General features: G+C 36.8%; 1 protein-coding gene across 2 annotated transcripts in view; it reads right to left on the bottom strand.

Annotated features, from left to right (window-relative positions):
• FBN2 (fibrillin 2) overlaps positions 1-16,994 on the bottom strand; it is a 150,946-nt gene that overhangs the window by 129,690 nt on the left and 4,262 nt on the right. The window contains exons 2-6 of one of the 2 annotated variants that reach the window (XM_088156922.1): positions 16,748-16,870; positions 16,010-16,162; positions 14,174-14,316; positions 11,867-11,996; positions 1,613-1,718 (exon numbers count right to left, since the gene is read on the bottom strand). In XM_088156922.1, the coding sequence (XP_088013048.1) occupies positions 1,613-1,718; positions 11,867-11,996; positions 14,174-14,260 (323 nt within the window). In that variant the 5' untranslated portion in view covers positions 14,261-14,316; positions 16,010-16,162; positions 16,748-16,870. Of the gene's footprint in view, positions 1-1,612; positions 1,719-11,866; positions 11,997-13,454; positions 13,577-14,173; positions 14,317-16,009; positions 16,163-16,747; positions 16,871-16,994 lie in introns of those variants that run through there. The other variant, XM_088156923.1, reaches the window with a different exon arrangement.

The following is a 16,994-nucleotide window of genomic DNA, read 5'->3' as shown; positions in this document are numbered from 1 at the left end:
TAAAGAGCTCAATTTCTCAGGAGAAACTTCATCTGGCATTAAACTCTGACAACATGTTTTAAGTGGTTTACACACGTTAATAATTTTATAGCTGGATGATTTAAAGTAGTTGTCATTTTATGCATTCCTCTAAGCATTGTTTCTGACTCAGCTTCTCTTGAACAACGTATTTATCAGCTGTCCTAAAACTCACTGAGATGACATGGTTCTCTGATAACCTCTGAATTAAGCAATATCATTATCCTGATATGCATATATATATTATCCTGGTATATATATATGATTACTTATATATTACATAAATAATCCTGAATAAAAGTAGTAACAGTTTTCTGTGGTGATCATTTTGTGGTTTTCCTGTCCAATGAACCTGTTGATCTTAAAGGTCTTCTCCAGCCTTCACCACTCTATGATTTCATGATTGCTTTTGCATCCTAGAACAAAACTTCTTTTTTCTTTTTACCAAATTAAAATAGGTTCATGGAATATAAGTAAAGGTAGCCTTTGAGTCATTACATGCTGTAAGAGCCATGCAAATGCTGAGTTCATGGAATTCCAGAATCCCAGAATGGCTCAGGTGGCAAGAGGCCACAGTTGGTCCCACCTCTCTGTTCAAGCAGAGAAATAAAATCTGTTCTATATTTTAGATAAAATTCTAGTATATAGTAATTTATAATACCATTATGGAACGTTTAAAATGTCTGTGATGGCACTACAGAAACTGAGAACAATTCAAAGTTTGCATTAATGTATTTCAGCAGCTCTAAGCCAGTGTGTTGTAATTATAAAATGTTATGTACAGCATGCCCTTCCTATAGACTGTAAGAAGGAAAAAGAATAGGTCATGCCCCAGTGAAAATTCCATAAGAAAACTGGCAGAAATGTTTATCACATGGCTTTCCAGAAGGAAGGATTTTTTGAGTACATTTGAAGCTCCCAAATTCAGCTCCCAGGCTGCTACACACAACCCTTTACACATAATCTAAATATTCAAAGACTTTAAAACAACATTAAACTGCCTGCTTTTATTTTTACTTCCTTAAAAACTTAATTTCAGTCCTTTTAAAAATTGCACCCCAAGGTACAATCAATCCTGATGTTTTTATTAGGTAAAACAAATCTGTAGTGGAGATTGCAGAGTCTCAGTTTGCAGGCACATGGATCTCAATGTATGAGGGGCAGAAGCCATGCTAATTCCATACAGATGTCCTGCTGCATTCCTGTAAATTTTCAGACTGAAAAGGAAATGCTGGTTACACCCCTTTCCCCTCCAGCCTACGGTAGAGTATTTCACAGTTTGCATACGTGTTTTGCACTCAGAGAAAACCAGTCACAGATCTCTGCTAATTCAAGCATCAGATTTATTTCATACATAAGATATTAACGTAGAGGGATTCAGATTTTTTTCCAACCTGCAAACACAAAAATTAGGAACAGTTTTATTCTCTTAGATGTCCTCCTTGGCTTAGGAAAAAAATCACATATTTATATTTTTATAGGTGTGCAAGTGTACAAATATGGTTTTATGTAAGTACCGTGAACATTTTTCAGAAGAGCTTGGTCCAGGAGAATTAAAAAACCCAAACATGATACAAAATGTGACTATTCTTACCTAGCCCTGAAGGTTTTTGCACAAAACAAGACTTCCATGCCAGAGCTTTTCAGAGCAGCATCCAAAACCAAACCATGTTCTCCACTGACTTCCACTGGCACAGAACCTAGTGGAAAATACATGTGAATGTGAAGAAAACATCTTTTTCTCCCTAAATCATAGACTGAAATCTGTTTATCAAGTTCCTTGTGTGTCATTCAAGATCATCTAACCTTTAACCATTCTGTTGCTATTTACAGCTACTGGTCTTTTTAATGTTATTATAGTGACATCTAGGGGTTTTGTTCATGAACCGGAGCTGTGTTCTGCAAGCGTGGGATGAACAATTAATTTCTTGATCACAAAATATTATGATCAATATAAAAGAGGAGGGAATTATCTAGCAGAGACTGCAGAGAAGAAATTTTGGTAAGCTTGGCACATGGATTAATTATGCACATTATGCATAGCTACTTAAAATTCTAGAGCTACATGAGCAGGGGAGAAAAAAGATGCTTTGCAGATACTTTCCAAAGGAGGAAAAAGGCAGAAATATTTCGAGTTTTTACACTTGCTGGTCTTTGAGGATTTGTTCCCTGGGCCTGCAAAAGGCAGTCTCTTCATCCCAAGGAGAGGTTAACTGCAAGATTCTTACAGAGTAGGGTCACATAACCTATATTTGATACAATACAGGATATGGAATCAGCAAAATAATTGTGTCAGAAGCAAATCAATAAATAGTGCGTGGCATTTAGCCTCTCTTTGTGAGCAAGTTGATTCTGGCATTCACATTACTCAAACAGCTCAGTGATAAGGACTGGCAGAGCTCTCAATTTGCAGCTGAAAAGAGTTTACCATAAGCCTACAGTTTATTTCATTATTTGTTTGTTTACTTTCCTGTGTTCTTCTGAAGTTACAACAGAACATGAAAACTATAATGCAATACTGTGTCTTTAAAAATTTAAAGCACTGTGATAAAAATCAGCCCCTCCCCAAAAAATGTAATCTAAAGTTAAATTGCCTAGTTGAGACATGTTATAGCAAATACATCAAACTGCATAACACAGCACTATCCATTCCTTCTGTTATTTCACGAGCAACAAACTCCATCACTAACAGTTCTGTAAACCCATATTCCCTTCCATATAATATTACAGAATTGAACAAATAAACCTGGGATTAATAAACTAAGCAAGGCCAGACGTGAAACCTGTTCTATATATATAAATTAATACCACTGAAAATATTCTGCTTCATTTGTTAAAATAAAGAAATAAATAAAAATTGTTGTCATTTGCTTTCTTTCTAAGAAAATTCTGGAATAATTTTTCAAAACATGAAAGCAAGAAAAAGAGTGAAGCCTAGATTGTAATTCTCCAATAACAGGCTGAGTCTCACTTTCTTCATGGGAACTGATCTTGCTGCAGAAATCTGAAGAAACAATGTTTAATTTATGACCATCATAAAGAAAATAAATGAGCATGACAAAATAGGTGGGCAGTGATGCTGTTTGGGTACATGACTTTATTTCTTCTGCATTAATTTGACATTGAATGTGTAAGTTATGTGCACTAATGCTATAGTAGACTGAAGCAGAGAAATGTGAATTTAAATAAACTTCAGGAAATTCTGTAAAGCTGGATTAAGGCCAGGAAATACTAACTTATCCTATGGGGAGCTGTAGATATTAGGATTTTCCTGTATACTGTTAGCAACTATCAGGTTGGAAAGACAGCTAATATGGATATCACTTTCACCACAGCTGGTACTTCTAGAAACTTTCTAATTCTAAACTTCAAGTGGCAACACTTCAACCTGGCTGCCAAATCCACCTGTTCGCATAAAAACCTCTGTGAAAGCTATCATAATGTGATTTTGTACCCCACAATTGTCACTCACACTCAATTTACACTGGTTTCTTGTGCCGGCTTTCTGACACGCTCTGTTTACACGTTTTGTTTTTACAGAAACAAGTAAAATTAATTTACAGATCTCAAATATGTGCACAGGCTTTCCCTACCTAGGCTGACTTTTGGGAAGTCAGGAAAAAGGTGCCAGACATCTGCCAGAATTGCTGGTTCACAGTTCATTTGACAGGAGATCCCTAGCTGATGATTTCTTGAGGACAGACAGTATTTTACATTTGTTACTGGTTATTGCAGTCAAAATATTAAAAATATTTCAATTAAATTAGGCAAAATAATTTTGGGGGTGATCACTCGTGCCAATGAGTATTCTCTTGTTAGAAGGCATCTGTTACCAGTCAACAGAAATTTAAATTTTACAGATTGTCAGCATTAGTGGTGCAAGGCTGAAGTGGGGGCCAATTTTCAGGACTCATGTGACCACCTCCCATCAAATATTTATCACTTATGAAAACACAAAATTGTCATCAATGTTGTCATCAATATTCATAAATTTAGGGCCGTTAGCATAATTATACACATGCAGCCATTTCTACTTTAGAGTAAACCTCATATAAAATTTAGTGCACTAAAATTGAGATGATAGATCACATCCTCACCTATTTCTCACTGAAGTTTATCAGCATTTGCACGAAATAAAAGCTGCAACATAACTCATATCTGTCTGCTAGCAGAAAAGGTGAACTTCCTTTAGTATAATAGGTCCTGAGAGCCTCTACTTAGCACTCTCCAGTAATGAATTCTAAAAATTAAACATCTCAATATTTTGCATAATAAAGTGAAGGTTTAAAAATCTCCATCTACTACTACATATTTAAAAATGCATTGTTTTTTCAAGTGGGAATGTTTTTTCACTTTATATCTCAGGACAAATCCAATGTTAAAAGACTATAAAATTCAGCTTGAGGAAGGACTTTTTAAAAAAATCACTATTCCTACATTTGCAGGAAACAAATTCAGAGGCACTTAAAGTGCCATTGTAAGAAAAAGGACCTCTGGAAATTGAGCAGGTTGAGAATTTTTCCTGGAAATGTGTGAAGATCTTCTCGTTTTTGGTTTGGTTTGGTTTTTTTTGTTGTTTCTGAACGTTCCTTTTCAAAACTTGAACTCCATTTGTTGTGGCATAAAGGGTTCAACAAAACAGATAAAATTTGGGATTAATTATATCTTGGCTTTGTGATAGGAATTTCATGTCTTACGTTCAGTGTTTGGGGGATTTCAGGCAATGAGATATACAGAGAGTAAGATTTCATAATCCATACATTCAGTGAAACAATCCTGAAAATCTGGGTGTAGCCCAAAGTGGAATAACTGACCAAGAGATGCAGCTGGCTGGACCTCACATGGCAGTGGCATGCTGTAATTAGCTAACTTTTTGAAAATAAGGAAACAGGTCTAAAATTGGCAGCTACAGGTTTTGCAGTATTTACTGGTTACCTAGAGAGCACTGTAAAAACAAAGAAATGGCTGAATGTTACCGAAACAACAAAATAATTAGAAATAATCTTCATGAAGCCACCACATTCATCTCCACGAAATGGTCAGATCTCATGGACTGATCTCACAAAATCACCAAACTCAACTCCAGGTTTCATAGGCTGACTCTCAGAAGTGTATGGTATCTCTGTTTCTCTGAGATTACACTGGTTTTGGCAAAATCACCTGCTGTTGGTTTTTCTCACAGGTCCAGCAGCTGTAACTCAATAAAGATGAAGACAGTTTTTCTCTAAGTCATCATTATGCCTTTGCATTCCTGTGTAGATCAGCAACTGAACTGGTTTCCAGCAGTTTGTACATGGGTGATGGATCACCAAGTCTGCAACAGCCTCCCTAAAGATATCTGAACCACATGGAATTCCTCCTGTGCCATGTAATTGTGCAGCTTCTGATCCCACAGCCAATCTAGAAAACATGGACTGCAAAAAGTCCAGGATGTTTTCAGGTCATCTGGCACAGCCCCTTTGGTAGGGGAAAGTTCAGACTCAGTCTCAGCCCAAACACTGGAACCCTCCTGAGTTTGAATAAATACAATTCCTGTTTTTCTAAGAGCTCATCATGTAATGGAATAATCTTTAGCCCATACACAGGCAAAAAAAAAATATTAATGGAAGTCAAAATCCTTTTAATGGCATGGAATGGAGATTTGGTAGGCTGTCTGCATGCTGTGGGTTGTTAGGTATGGATTTTCATCCTGATTTCCTTGTGAATGGCTTGGGATAACTGAGAAGTTATATGAGGTAATGTCCTCTCAATAACAGTGGATGAAAACAGTTTGAGCAGAAACAGAAAATAAAATTTCTGGATGTAAATAAGAAGTTACACTCCTTCTGTAGCTTAGAGTAAATATGTACAGCCTCTCTTTTGGCTTTTCACTAGATGAAAGAAATGGGCTGTGGCATGTTCCCTACGTTCCTTTTGTTTCTCTGCTGCAGAAGCCAGCACACGTGTGGCCACTCCTGGGGTGTGCTTGGCAAGCACTGGAGCACAGATGCCAGGCTCTGGAATGCTTTTCCCAGGACAGATGTAAGGGACTGTAGCTGCCTGCCTGGCTGGATTTCCTCACGCTCCAGGCTGGCCCCACATTTGGCTGCCATAAGTACTGAAGGAATTGCCAACAGGGCTGCTGTCAAGATTAGCCTGGTTTGCTGTGCTAGCCTTCAGGATGCTGTGATTTTTCAATTTTCTGTTCACAAAAGGGAAAAATAAATATTTTCTTGTGTTTCCAAACAAAATTCTAGAAATGTGGTTTGGGTTTTTAGTTTGTTTCTGTTTTTCAGACCTCCTTTTTAAGTGACTTTTCTGGTGGCAGAAGAGAAAATGCCACATTTATTTCAACTGTTAAAACACATACAACAGAAAACTACAAATGTACAAATTCTGCCCGTGTTTTTTGAGCAGGCGTCACAGATTTATCAAGTTTCTTCCCTGAATTTGCTCATAGCTAAACGGGAGAACCCTATTGCTTTCTGCATTTTTTCAGGATTTGGTATCTTGAATATTTTTAAGTTGGCAACAGGTCAAACTTCTTTGTGTCTTTAAAAACAGCATGTAAGGAAAAGTTAAGGACATTGTTCAGTTTGTGACTAAAGCAGGTATACAAAAGAATACTGAGACAAAACCTCTGTTCACATCTAGAACAAATGTACCAATCCCAACTTAATCCTGAATGTTTTATATGCATCAGATAATGGTGTCACTCCAATGGGAAGCAGACTAATTTGCACAGAAGAATGAAAATTGGGAAATGCTTCCATCAGTAAAATTCCTGGAAAAAGACGGGGGAAAATATTAAGAAGCAAAAATGCTCAAAAAATAAAGATCAGGGATGGAGGAAATAGTAAAAAGGCAGCAGCAGAACCTGGATCAGAGAGGACTGTATGGTGAGACAAGAAAGTCTAAACCTTGTGATCCTGAGTCCAAATCACATCACAGGAACATTTCAAAACTTGGGCCTGCACTTTGTGCCCCAGAGACCTTAAACCAGCTCTGGAATGAAGCAGTACCCGACATGTAGTACAGGAAAATGTAATTCATTTTTTTCAGAGGCAATGACAAGGAAAGAACAGTGAAAAGTACAAAATCCCCACCCTGTGATTAATTTAAAGACCGAGTAAATAATCATCCCTTTGTTACACTTGTTCTTCCAAGGAAAAAGAAAGGATCAAGTGGGACAGACATTCCAGAAATATCTTCTCATTCTTCTACTTTCTTTTTCTTGTTTGGAGAGGACAGGAAAAATAACTGAACCTTTTATTCATCAAAATTGTATACCTTTGATGTGATTTTGCTTTCCTTTATCTATCTACAAGATGGGAATTAAAGGCACATTCTGTATTTGCAAAACAATCACACTTGGATTTTTGAAAAACATTTATAGATTAGTGGGGGAAGCCTGACTTTGCTTTCTTCCAAGTAAGCAGAGTACAAGGTTTGAAGAAGATCCTTGAGCTTCTAAATTTCTAGTTTGCTAAGACCTTAATAAAATCCTGTGAATAAAAAATGCTTTGCAAACATTAGCAACAGTTACATCAAATACAAGTTTAAAATGCTCTCAAATTCCCTGTACTTCTGCTAGTTATGGCAAGCAAAGGGAATGTTAAGAAGGGGAGGAAATAAAAAGGAAAAAAAGGAGAAGGAAGTTGCAGATGAATTTCAATTTGTTTGTGAAATCTTAATGAATCCAGTGAGCATTTTGGAGATAGTGATTTGACTTGCAAGTTGCATTGTGCACATTTTTTGCTGTGGTTTTTGCACTCTGGGCTTTCTCCAGGACTTGTGACTAAATTTAGTAGCTCTCAAGACTTTCTAATAATACACATTTCAGCCTTTTTAAGTGAGCCTCTGACCTTCTCAGGTGCTGTGGTTGTAGTTTTGCTGAGTCCTCAACTAACAAAAAATTCCTAAGTACTTTTACTTCCACCTGAAAACACCTAACCACTGTGTAATTACAATACAGTGTGGCCCAAGTAATCTGCGAATTTGTGATTGTGGAAGATGCCAGCAGACGTCACAACTTTACATCCCTGAGCTATGGATCAGATGGGACACATTCCCTTTAAGTATCCAGACAGTTTGTATTTAAAGTAAAAAGTAACAATTTCTTTATTTCACTGGAGATCAGCTGTCTGCTTTTACTACTCAGCATTCACACAATGTGTTCTAGGCCAAGTCAGAAACTGTAAATCAAAATCCTATCTTTGGTATGAAGTGGTGGCGTTTAGTTATAATTATATTCGTGGTTTGTTTTTGTGTTTGTTTCTGTTTTGTTGGGTTTTTTGTTGTTGTTTTTTTGTTCTGTTTTTGTTTTGTTTCGGGTTTTTTGGTTGGGCTTTTTTGTTTGGTTGGTTTGGGTTGGGTTTTGTTGCTGTATTTGTTAGTACACACAGAAATTCTTGTATATGAGACAGTAGCTTATATCGTAATTTTTTCAAAAGTACAGTTACACATAACAAAACAATTTAATTAAATTTTGGAGAAAAATGTAAATATTTCCCACATAATTTTTTTATTTTTAGAATGCTATTAATAAGTCTGACTGTCACAGTTGGGTCTCTTTTTCTTCCTGGAGATTTCATGCAGTTGGAAAAATTATTCAGAATAATTCATATCTACACAATTGTGGATTCTTTGGGACTTTTTCTACTTCTGTTGCCAAATGGAAGAATGAAATACCAGGAACACAGATATTATTAGGTGGTTCTTCAGGCAGTCAGATTGTAAGGGACAATATGGACAAAGGTAATAAATTCATAATGAAAAGCTGAACACGGACACCAAGCCCTGTGTCTGCACTTGATAGCTCCTGAGGCTGGAAATTTCTTTTTTCCCCTTCTAACCAAGAGGAAGAATCAGTGACAAAATATTTTCAGTTCACAGGTGCAGAATCAGAGCAAGGCAGGAAAGCCAAATGCTCTTCAGGAAAAGGTCTTAACTTGCCACTGGAGAAGTCTGGAAAAGGGGAATGGTTCTTTTCTGTGAGCTTGATGAGGAACTGGGCCAAAATCGAAGTGTTTCCCTGAGAGCTGTGGAGGATGCAGTTCAGCCATGAAATAAAACTCACCTGACAGTGCTGGCCATGACATTACCAGGCAGATGAAAACGAAGACAGACAGATAAAATTAATTTTGCCTGTAATCTATAACAATTACAGATTCTCTAAGATTTACAAACGCTAATAAAGAATGGGAATTATAATAAATATATATTCTAAAAGGGATATAAGGATTATAGATTTCAGACAATAAATATGGATCTCTGTGCACAAGATGTGCACCTGAAATGCTGCTTTCTGCTTTTTGGGTTGTTTTGTTTGTTTGTTTTTTTTTTTTTGAAAACAGCTGAGTACAGACAGCTGGCTGAGAGAAATTACAATTATCTTGCCTTCCCATTTTCCTATCTTCAACAGACAGTGGGGGGAAAAGGAGAAAGAAATATGCCAGATGTGTTTCTAGCATGTTAATTTTGAAGGAAAATGCAATAAATGTTGACATTTTGGCATTCAGACATTGCTTTGGCTAGGGTCTAAGTGGTGGAATGTCAACATTCTTCACTTTCTCCTAGTAAAACACTTGCTTTAAAATGTAAATTAAGACCAAAGAGCTTTTCCTTCATGTTAGCTTGCCAAAACATCTGGATTTGTGTTTACACTGGTTGGCATCATAAGGTTATCCTTCAAAAGAACATATTTTTATTTTCTGATTTGTAACGGAACCTCTTGAACATAAAGTGCTTTTCAGAGTAATGCAATATTGTCTGACTATGGGAGTAATCTTAAATATAAAGTCAAAAAGTAGTAGCTGAATCTATAGGAAACTAATGTGGGAGCAGGTAAAATATGGAATGATACAGAGCAAATGCTAACTCCCTCTGAGGCTCAAAAAACCACTCCAAACCAGGTAATGCTCATACAGGATTCACTTCATCAGATGATGATTAATTTTAATGCTTAAAGGAATCAATTCTAAAATTACTTTTTTTTCTGCTATTGCAGGAAGTAAATCTAGCACTTTTTCCTTTTTTGTTTTCATATCTGTGTTTGCAAGAACGCATGTAGCAGAAAAGGACTGTTGCAGCTAATTTTGTGTATTGATAATTGTATTTCCATGGTTACAAGAGCTATCGGTTGGTGTCCCATACACCTGATGTGTTTACACAGCAGGTAGCATGACTAAAAATTACTATCAGAAAGCAAAAGTAAGAAAGCAGACAAAAATAATTTAGAAAAGCCAAAATTTTCTCAGTGACTTTCAGCCTCACTCCAAGGTCCATCTGCCTTCAAAATACCAGTGTATTTGTACTTATTCTTTTTCCATCTCTATATTCATTACAGCTTAACTGAGACAAATATTTCTCTTTCATGGCTAGACTTTGTTGGAAAATTAGGCTAAACAGCCTTGTAATGGTGACAGTATAAAGTCGTTACTGATTTGTTTCTTAAGACCCTTTAAAATAATCATTAGCTAAACAAAAACAATAAACACAATGCTGCAATCCCTCTTTGAAATAAAGTTTATTAACAAGAAAAATACACTATGTGAAAAAGATTTTTTTTTTGAGAGAGAGAGCAGTATTATTGGCTTATTCATTTAGTGAGTACAAACACTGCAGGATTTGGAGTTTTTTTCCATCCCCAAGATATTCCTTACAGCATTTTAGTGTGCTTAATGTACATTCTTGTGTACACATTCTTGTGTATAAATTCTTGTATATAAAAATCAGGAGTATGCTGCTGGGGTCTGTCAGTCCATCTGTTTATTTTACACATGTGTATTTATATGAGGAATATTTTAGTTATTGCACTTCACATCAGTGAAAAATTGATGTCCCAGTGCGTTTTTATACAGTTGATCTTCTATTACTGTTACAGCCAGAGCAGGGACTGTAAAAAGGGCTTTGTTTATGAGCATACCAGTTCCTGTGTGTCTTCAAGTCAGTGGGAAGTTACAGCATTGGCTCTGTAGTTCAGGATTGTATTTTACAGTCTTTGCCCTAGGGACACCAGCGCCTATTTCTCCAGTTTCTAAAATGCTGTATCTTGAAAGAATTCCATAAACCCCTGTCTCAGTTTATTAGGAGCACTCTAATCAATATAAGACTTTGGGCATCTTGATTCAAAGACAGTGAGGCCCTCTCCATCTGTTAACTGGCCTAAGGCTGTGAAGTATAGGAGATTATTTTTCTTACTGTGAAGTAGTCAACAAGGCATGTGTGAGGGACACCAGCAGTGCAACACACAGAGACACTTGTCCCACTTGCAGGACTTGATTTGAGGCAAAGAAATTGATAAAGAATTCAAATTAAATCAGACACAGCTCAACTGGAACATCTGCTGCAGATAAAGAGGGGGTCACACATTTCTGCAGTTCTTTTATTGTGAGTTTTGTGTTGCTGTTACTATTCACTCCCTGGAAACGAGTGAAATTGGAGGAGATTTTCTTGCTTAATTCTTGGGTTCTTTTTTGTTTTTTTCATGTTGGTGTCTTTCTTTTAGAAACTACCATTACATATTGGTACATACATGTTGGGCAAAGTAAACAAAAACTTCAAACACACCCTATGTTTGAACCCATGGCAGCCTGGGCATGCAACAGGAGCTGCAGTGTTTTGAAAGTGATCACAAAGCAGAAGTGACATTTTTCCAATGTACAGATATAGAATATATATCTATATAAAGATCTGCTGCTGTGTGCAGCTTTTTTGCTTCAACATACCATGTCAGAAATTACAGCTGGAGATCTTTTAGGAGTTTTTAAGCATCCTACATTTTTTGGACTGATCTACTGAATGATATGTAGGGTCAGCAATCTGATCAGGTGAGAGACCACAGTGAAGTAATTAATTGTCTGTGTACCTCGTTGTGCCTTTTGTAGCTCGACTTCACTATATTTCTGTTTCTTGTCATGATGCTTGAGACGAGTTTCCTCTGATTTCTCTGAATATCCTTTCCGTAGAGCACAGATACAAACGGGTTGAAATGGATGCTGAAAAAAATCAACAATGGCAAAAGCAAAAGTTGGTGATGTTAGAGCATTTATAAACACAGTAACTGCAGAATCAAAAGAGGGAAAAAAAAAAGCAGTGAGGGGAACTGCTCTTTTGATAAAGGAAAATCTAACGACAAAATTCACCCCCAGCCACCAGGTCAGAAAAACACCAGCCCTCAGACCTTATCAGAGCACAGCCTCTCGTCCTCTCTGCAGCACCACCTCCCCGACTCCTTGAGGCAGGATTATCTACTATCTATTCAGTGCTTTAATTTCCCTTAAAAATGTCATCAGAAGCCAGAATACTCAATATGAAAATTCCCTAGATCTCATTAATCAGTACTTTAATGAAAATCCTTGTAGAGATGAATGCTCCCGAATGATTTGGTAAGTGATAGACAGATTTCCTGGGTAATTTCAGGGTAAAATGCTTATTAATCTCTCAACATTTGTGATACCTCCTCCCAAAGTCTGGCCACTTTGTGTCACTTGTGAAGCGAATCAACTATTCCTCTCAGCTGAAAGAGTTTCACTATATTAAAAAAATTAGCATCTCTTTATAACTCAAGTGCCCTTTTCTGTGTTTATTTAGTTAATTAACATCACCTTCACCTCAGCAAGGCAAAATCCCTCATGTCTGTTTCACAAAGTCTTTTACAAACCAGTCTGTCATAAAAGCAGATTTGGGGTAAACCTCACCTACACCTTCCACTTAAATGTGCTGTGTGAAATAGTTACTCCAAGGCTCTTCTACCTACCTTATTTTCCTTTACCAAGGGCTCATTCTTTCAGAAAAGGTGATAAATTATCAGTAATGAGAGACTTTAAAGGTAATTTTTCATTTATATATATATAAAGGGATATAAGGGGGAAACAACAGTGAGGGGAGAAAAGGCACAGTACTACAGCTTTTCCAAATCAAATTATTATCTCTACATATTTTACAGCCCTAAAGACGGAAGGCTTGCAAACGAGATGTATTTCTATGCAATAGCATAAAATGATGCAATTCAGGCAATCTTAAGAAAGTGGTCTTCTACAATTCCCCCAGAACCCAGTAAAAATCCTCCAGGATATTATCTTTCTCAATTCAAGGTGATGTGGGTGAAGGTATTATTTTCAGTAACCTAAAGGAAAAATGAGTTCATTCCGTGTAAAACTGATTGTGTCACGCTCTGGAAGCTAAAGAAAGAATGTTCTGAGGGCCCCACAAAAAATTTTGTCAGAATAAATGAAATGCCGCCCTCTTCTGATTAAATTTTCACTTGCAACGGAAGAAGAGGTCCGAGGAGAAGACAAAAATGAGCTAAAAATAGAGCTTGGCAGGTGGATGAACTGCAGGGAAAATGCAGGGTGGATGAACTGGGGAAAATCCATAATGTCTGTGTGGCAAATAATGTCCCACATCAAAGCAGAAGATATGGGGAGCCTGAATAAAAGCAAGCTGCACTGTACCTGTGTATTTTGGGGTAATTTATTTAGGCATGGAACTTCTTGCTTCTCCAGTTTCGTGCATATGAAGCTTTTTAAATGTTCAAAACCAACCCAAACCCAGGAAAAGCAAGTGCACTGGAGACCTGTCAAGCACAAATACCCATTTGAGCTGCCAACTGCTCAAAGTGTGAGTGTGCTGCAAGTATCACATGCCTTTGTTTGATGCCCTCTCCTAAATATTTTTTCTCTGGTAACTATCACTGACTAATTTCTGACATTCTTGGTTCTTTTTGTTAATAAAGTATTTCTCTAATTGCAAGATGTGAGTGGGACACTGGTCTTCAGTTAAAGCATTTTGCAGACCTACAAGCATAAAAAGATTCAAAAATCAGACCACAAAGAAATATGAACACGTTGAGCCACTTCTCTGATGAGTTTGACTATCTTGATGGTAAGTTCCTCACAGATTATTTCATACCAGACTGACACACAGGGCTGTCACAGCTGTAAATTACAATTTACATTATATTTACACTGCATTACTAGATATAATGTAAATTATATATAATTTAAATTTTGTATATATATATACACTAAATATTTACATTATTAAATTACACTACTTATATTACATTACTATAATTTTCACATACTCTAAAAATCCACTGAATGTGGATGCTTGAGTCAAGGTTTCATTTGGCCTTTTTCACCTGTCCTCTTAGAGATTTCTATGAACTCACCTTCAATAGTGATCCCTTTAGCAGTTTGAATTTGTCTTTCTGCATCATCAGGACATTTTCAGCAGAATTTAATGCATTTTTCTTCATCTCCAGGCAGCGCAGTATGTGGTAGATCTACTTCTGACACATTCACAGGTGTTACTCTGTGAAGCAGAATTGTTTTACACAAGCTATGGCTCCAATACTCATGGAATAGTTGGTTGCTTTACTCACTCATGTCTTGATTTTTTTTTTAAGGTAAGTATTTTAAATACACAGCAATATGTAAATGGCATGCACATACCTAATTTCCTGTTCTAAAAAAAAAATGAAAGCACTTAGCAGAAAAGCTTTCAAGCAATTCATCCACATATAAAACTTCATTCTTCATTAATTTACCTTGCATAACGCTTCCACTTACATGCTTTTAAGCTGAGTAAAATGATCTTTCTACCCATTGCTGAAACTTTGAGTTTTAGAGCTAAAGTAAAAATATGTGTAAAAGGCTATTTGTATAATTACAGAACTAAAAATGCAGAATAATGGCACTGCTGTAAGAGCCACTGGGCTGCTCAGACCTGATACTGCTGCAAGCATTTATCTTGTTGCAGCTTGCCTTCTGTCAGTGGAGAAAACATGTTAAAACATAAAGAGATTATTAAATTAATCACAAAAACAGATGCTTGCACGCTTTGTTGCTATAAACAATAGCAGTACTGGCAGGAGGTGCAGTCCTAACTTCCAGATTATGCCAGAAAAATCAATTTTGTAAAATCAGCTACTTCAAATGAAGTAAAGCATCTTCCTGTACTTGTACAAATCTTTACATATAATCATGTAACTCAGTTAAAGGAAATGAGGGGAATGGTTTAATTTAAGTAAAAAATTGTACATCTGCTTACTCTGAAGCATTTATCAGTGTTTGTTCATATTTAAGTTGTGATGGTGGAAAGACCAATGAGTCTTTCCACCAAGTATTCTGCTTGGGCAATAGATTTTGATGGATTTACATTAGATTATATACCAAACACTTGCAAAATTTCTTCCAGCACGTTTCCAGCAAAGCATGACCACCATGATGAAATAGAAGACTGCCCATTGGTCTCAGCCACACTCGTGTTAAGGAGTTATTTTCTATTAGAATCATTCATATTTTTGTAATCTTACCTGTAGAAAAAAAAGGGTGCTAAATAATAAAAAGGCACAAACCGAAGAATGACTGCTGGACCTGAAATGTTCTACCATATTATGAGCTTTTACACTTTTCTGCAACGTGTTTTGCACCAAGAGCTGCTGGTCCTTTGTCATCATTGCAAGAAACACACTTGAACTAGAAAGCAGGATTTAAAATTATGTTATTAGAGTTTAGACTATCAAAAGACAATAACCTCACACCTCTTTAGGTGCTCTGAGTCTTGAGGGTGTAGCATTGAACACAGCACTCCGTGCAGGCCGCATCCAGAGCTGAGAATCTCTCTTGTTTATTGTTTTCTTACAGGGAAACAACTCCTTTCATCATTTCTACAGTCAATTGAACATCATGAATGTTCATGTGGGTCCTGAAAAAGCACTGCCTGTGTGTCCTTAGTGCTAAATCATCTCAAAAGGTTCTGATTTGTTTGTTTGTTTGTAGGAGCTGGTGAAACACAAGATAAAGTGACAACTGACCAAGCAGCAAAGGTCTGCTCTGAGGCAACGACTGCAAAAAGGGGAGGCAAATATTTACACCAAACAATGTGGAGAAAATGTGCACCACATTAAGTCAAGCTTGGATGCAGCCAGTTTCTGGGAAAAATTTATTAAAGCTCTTGTGGAATATGAGAAATATATAGAACTGAAAGGATTATGCTAATTTACCTTTTATATAAAGGAGCAATCTCTTCCATGCAAACCAGGTGTTTTTCTGGAAGCCAATAAATCTCATTCTCGTTCCTGTGATTTTGACTGGGAGATTGTTTTTTGTCTTTGTAGTCAGAACTGCTGACTGTAATTCACATTGTATCAGTGGTACTGGTTGTGGGAAATAGAAAAGGCAGAAAACTCTCAGAAGCTGTGTGAAAGGAAAACTCAGAACAGAAAAATACAAGAATACAGACACAAGAAACAATAAGGCTGTGTTTTTAAGCTGTGTGGAGATAGGCCTTAGAAAATGTGTTAAGGAAGAGAATAGAAAAATGCAAGTTTAATAATGAAGCTTTATCCATTGTTTTTAAGCTAACAACAAGCAAGCATTGTTAATAGCAAGGTGTACACGTAACTTCAGTAACTGGCTTAAGCAAATGCCTGTAAGCTTTAAACAGTAACCTATTAGTTAGAAATCTTTTAAAAAGAGCCTGTAATGAAGAGAATTTTGGGTGGTGTTGTTACGGCCAGAGCTTTCACCATCTCCTGTGTGTCACCCTGTGATGAGGCTGATACACTGAAATAAAAGCTCTAAGTCGGCCATACCTGCAGCCCCGTTATTAATATAAAGATCCAACAGAAATGGTGCCCTGTTTCGTTTAAAGAAACAAATTTGACTAGCTGCCAACCTCCTGGAAATCCCCAAATAGATATAAAAAATAAGATCTGTTGCAAGAAGCAGAAAATACTCACCTAAGCCTGAGCCTGCAGCACATGCCAGGATGGAGCTGGAGAAGACATCCTGCTGAAAGATGCAAGGTGAACTGAAGATGGGACAGGAACTGTTCCGTTCAGAAATTGGACCTTTATCAAAGGCTAAAGACAATTATAGAAACTAAACTTCATATTAGTATTCACAAAAATTAATCAAGAGACGTCCTAACCTGTGTCAGCACCACTTTCCCAACTGCAGACCCCATGTCTTCTCTCACATATGAGT

The sequence above is a fragment of the Sturnus vulgaris genome, chromosome Z (genome assembly GCF_052056855.1).
Source record: "Sturnus vulgaris isolate bStuVul1 chromosome Z, bStuVul1.hap1, whole genome shotgun sequence".
Lineage (NCBI taxonomy): Eukaryota > Metazoa > Chordata > Aves > Passeriformes > Sturnidae > Sturnus > Sturnus vulgaris.
Note: the sequence above shows the minus strand (reverse complement) of the source record. Positions and strands in the feature narration are given on the sequence as shown.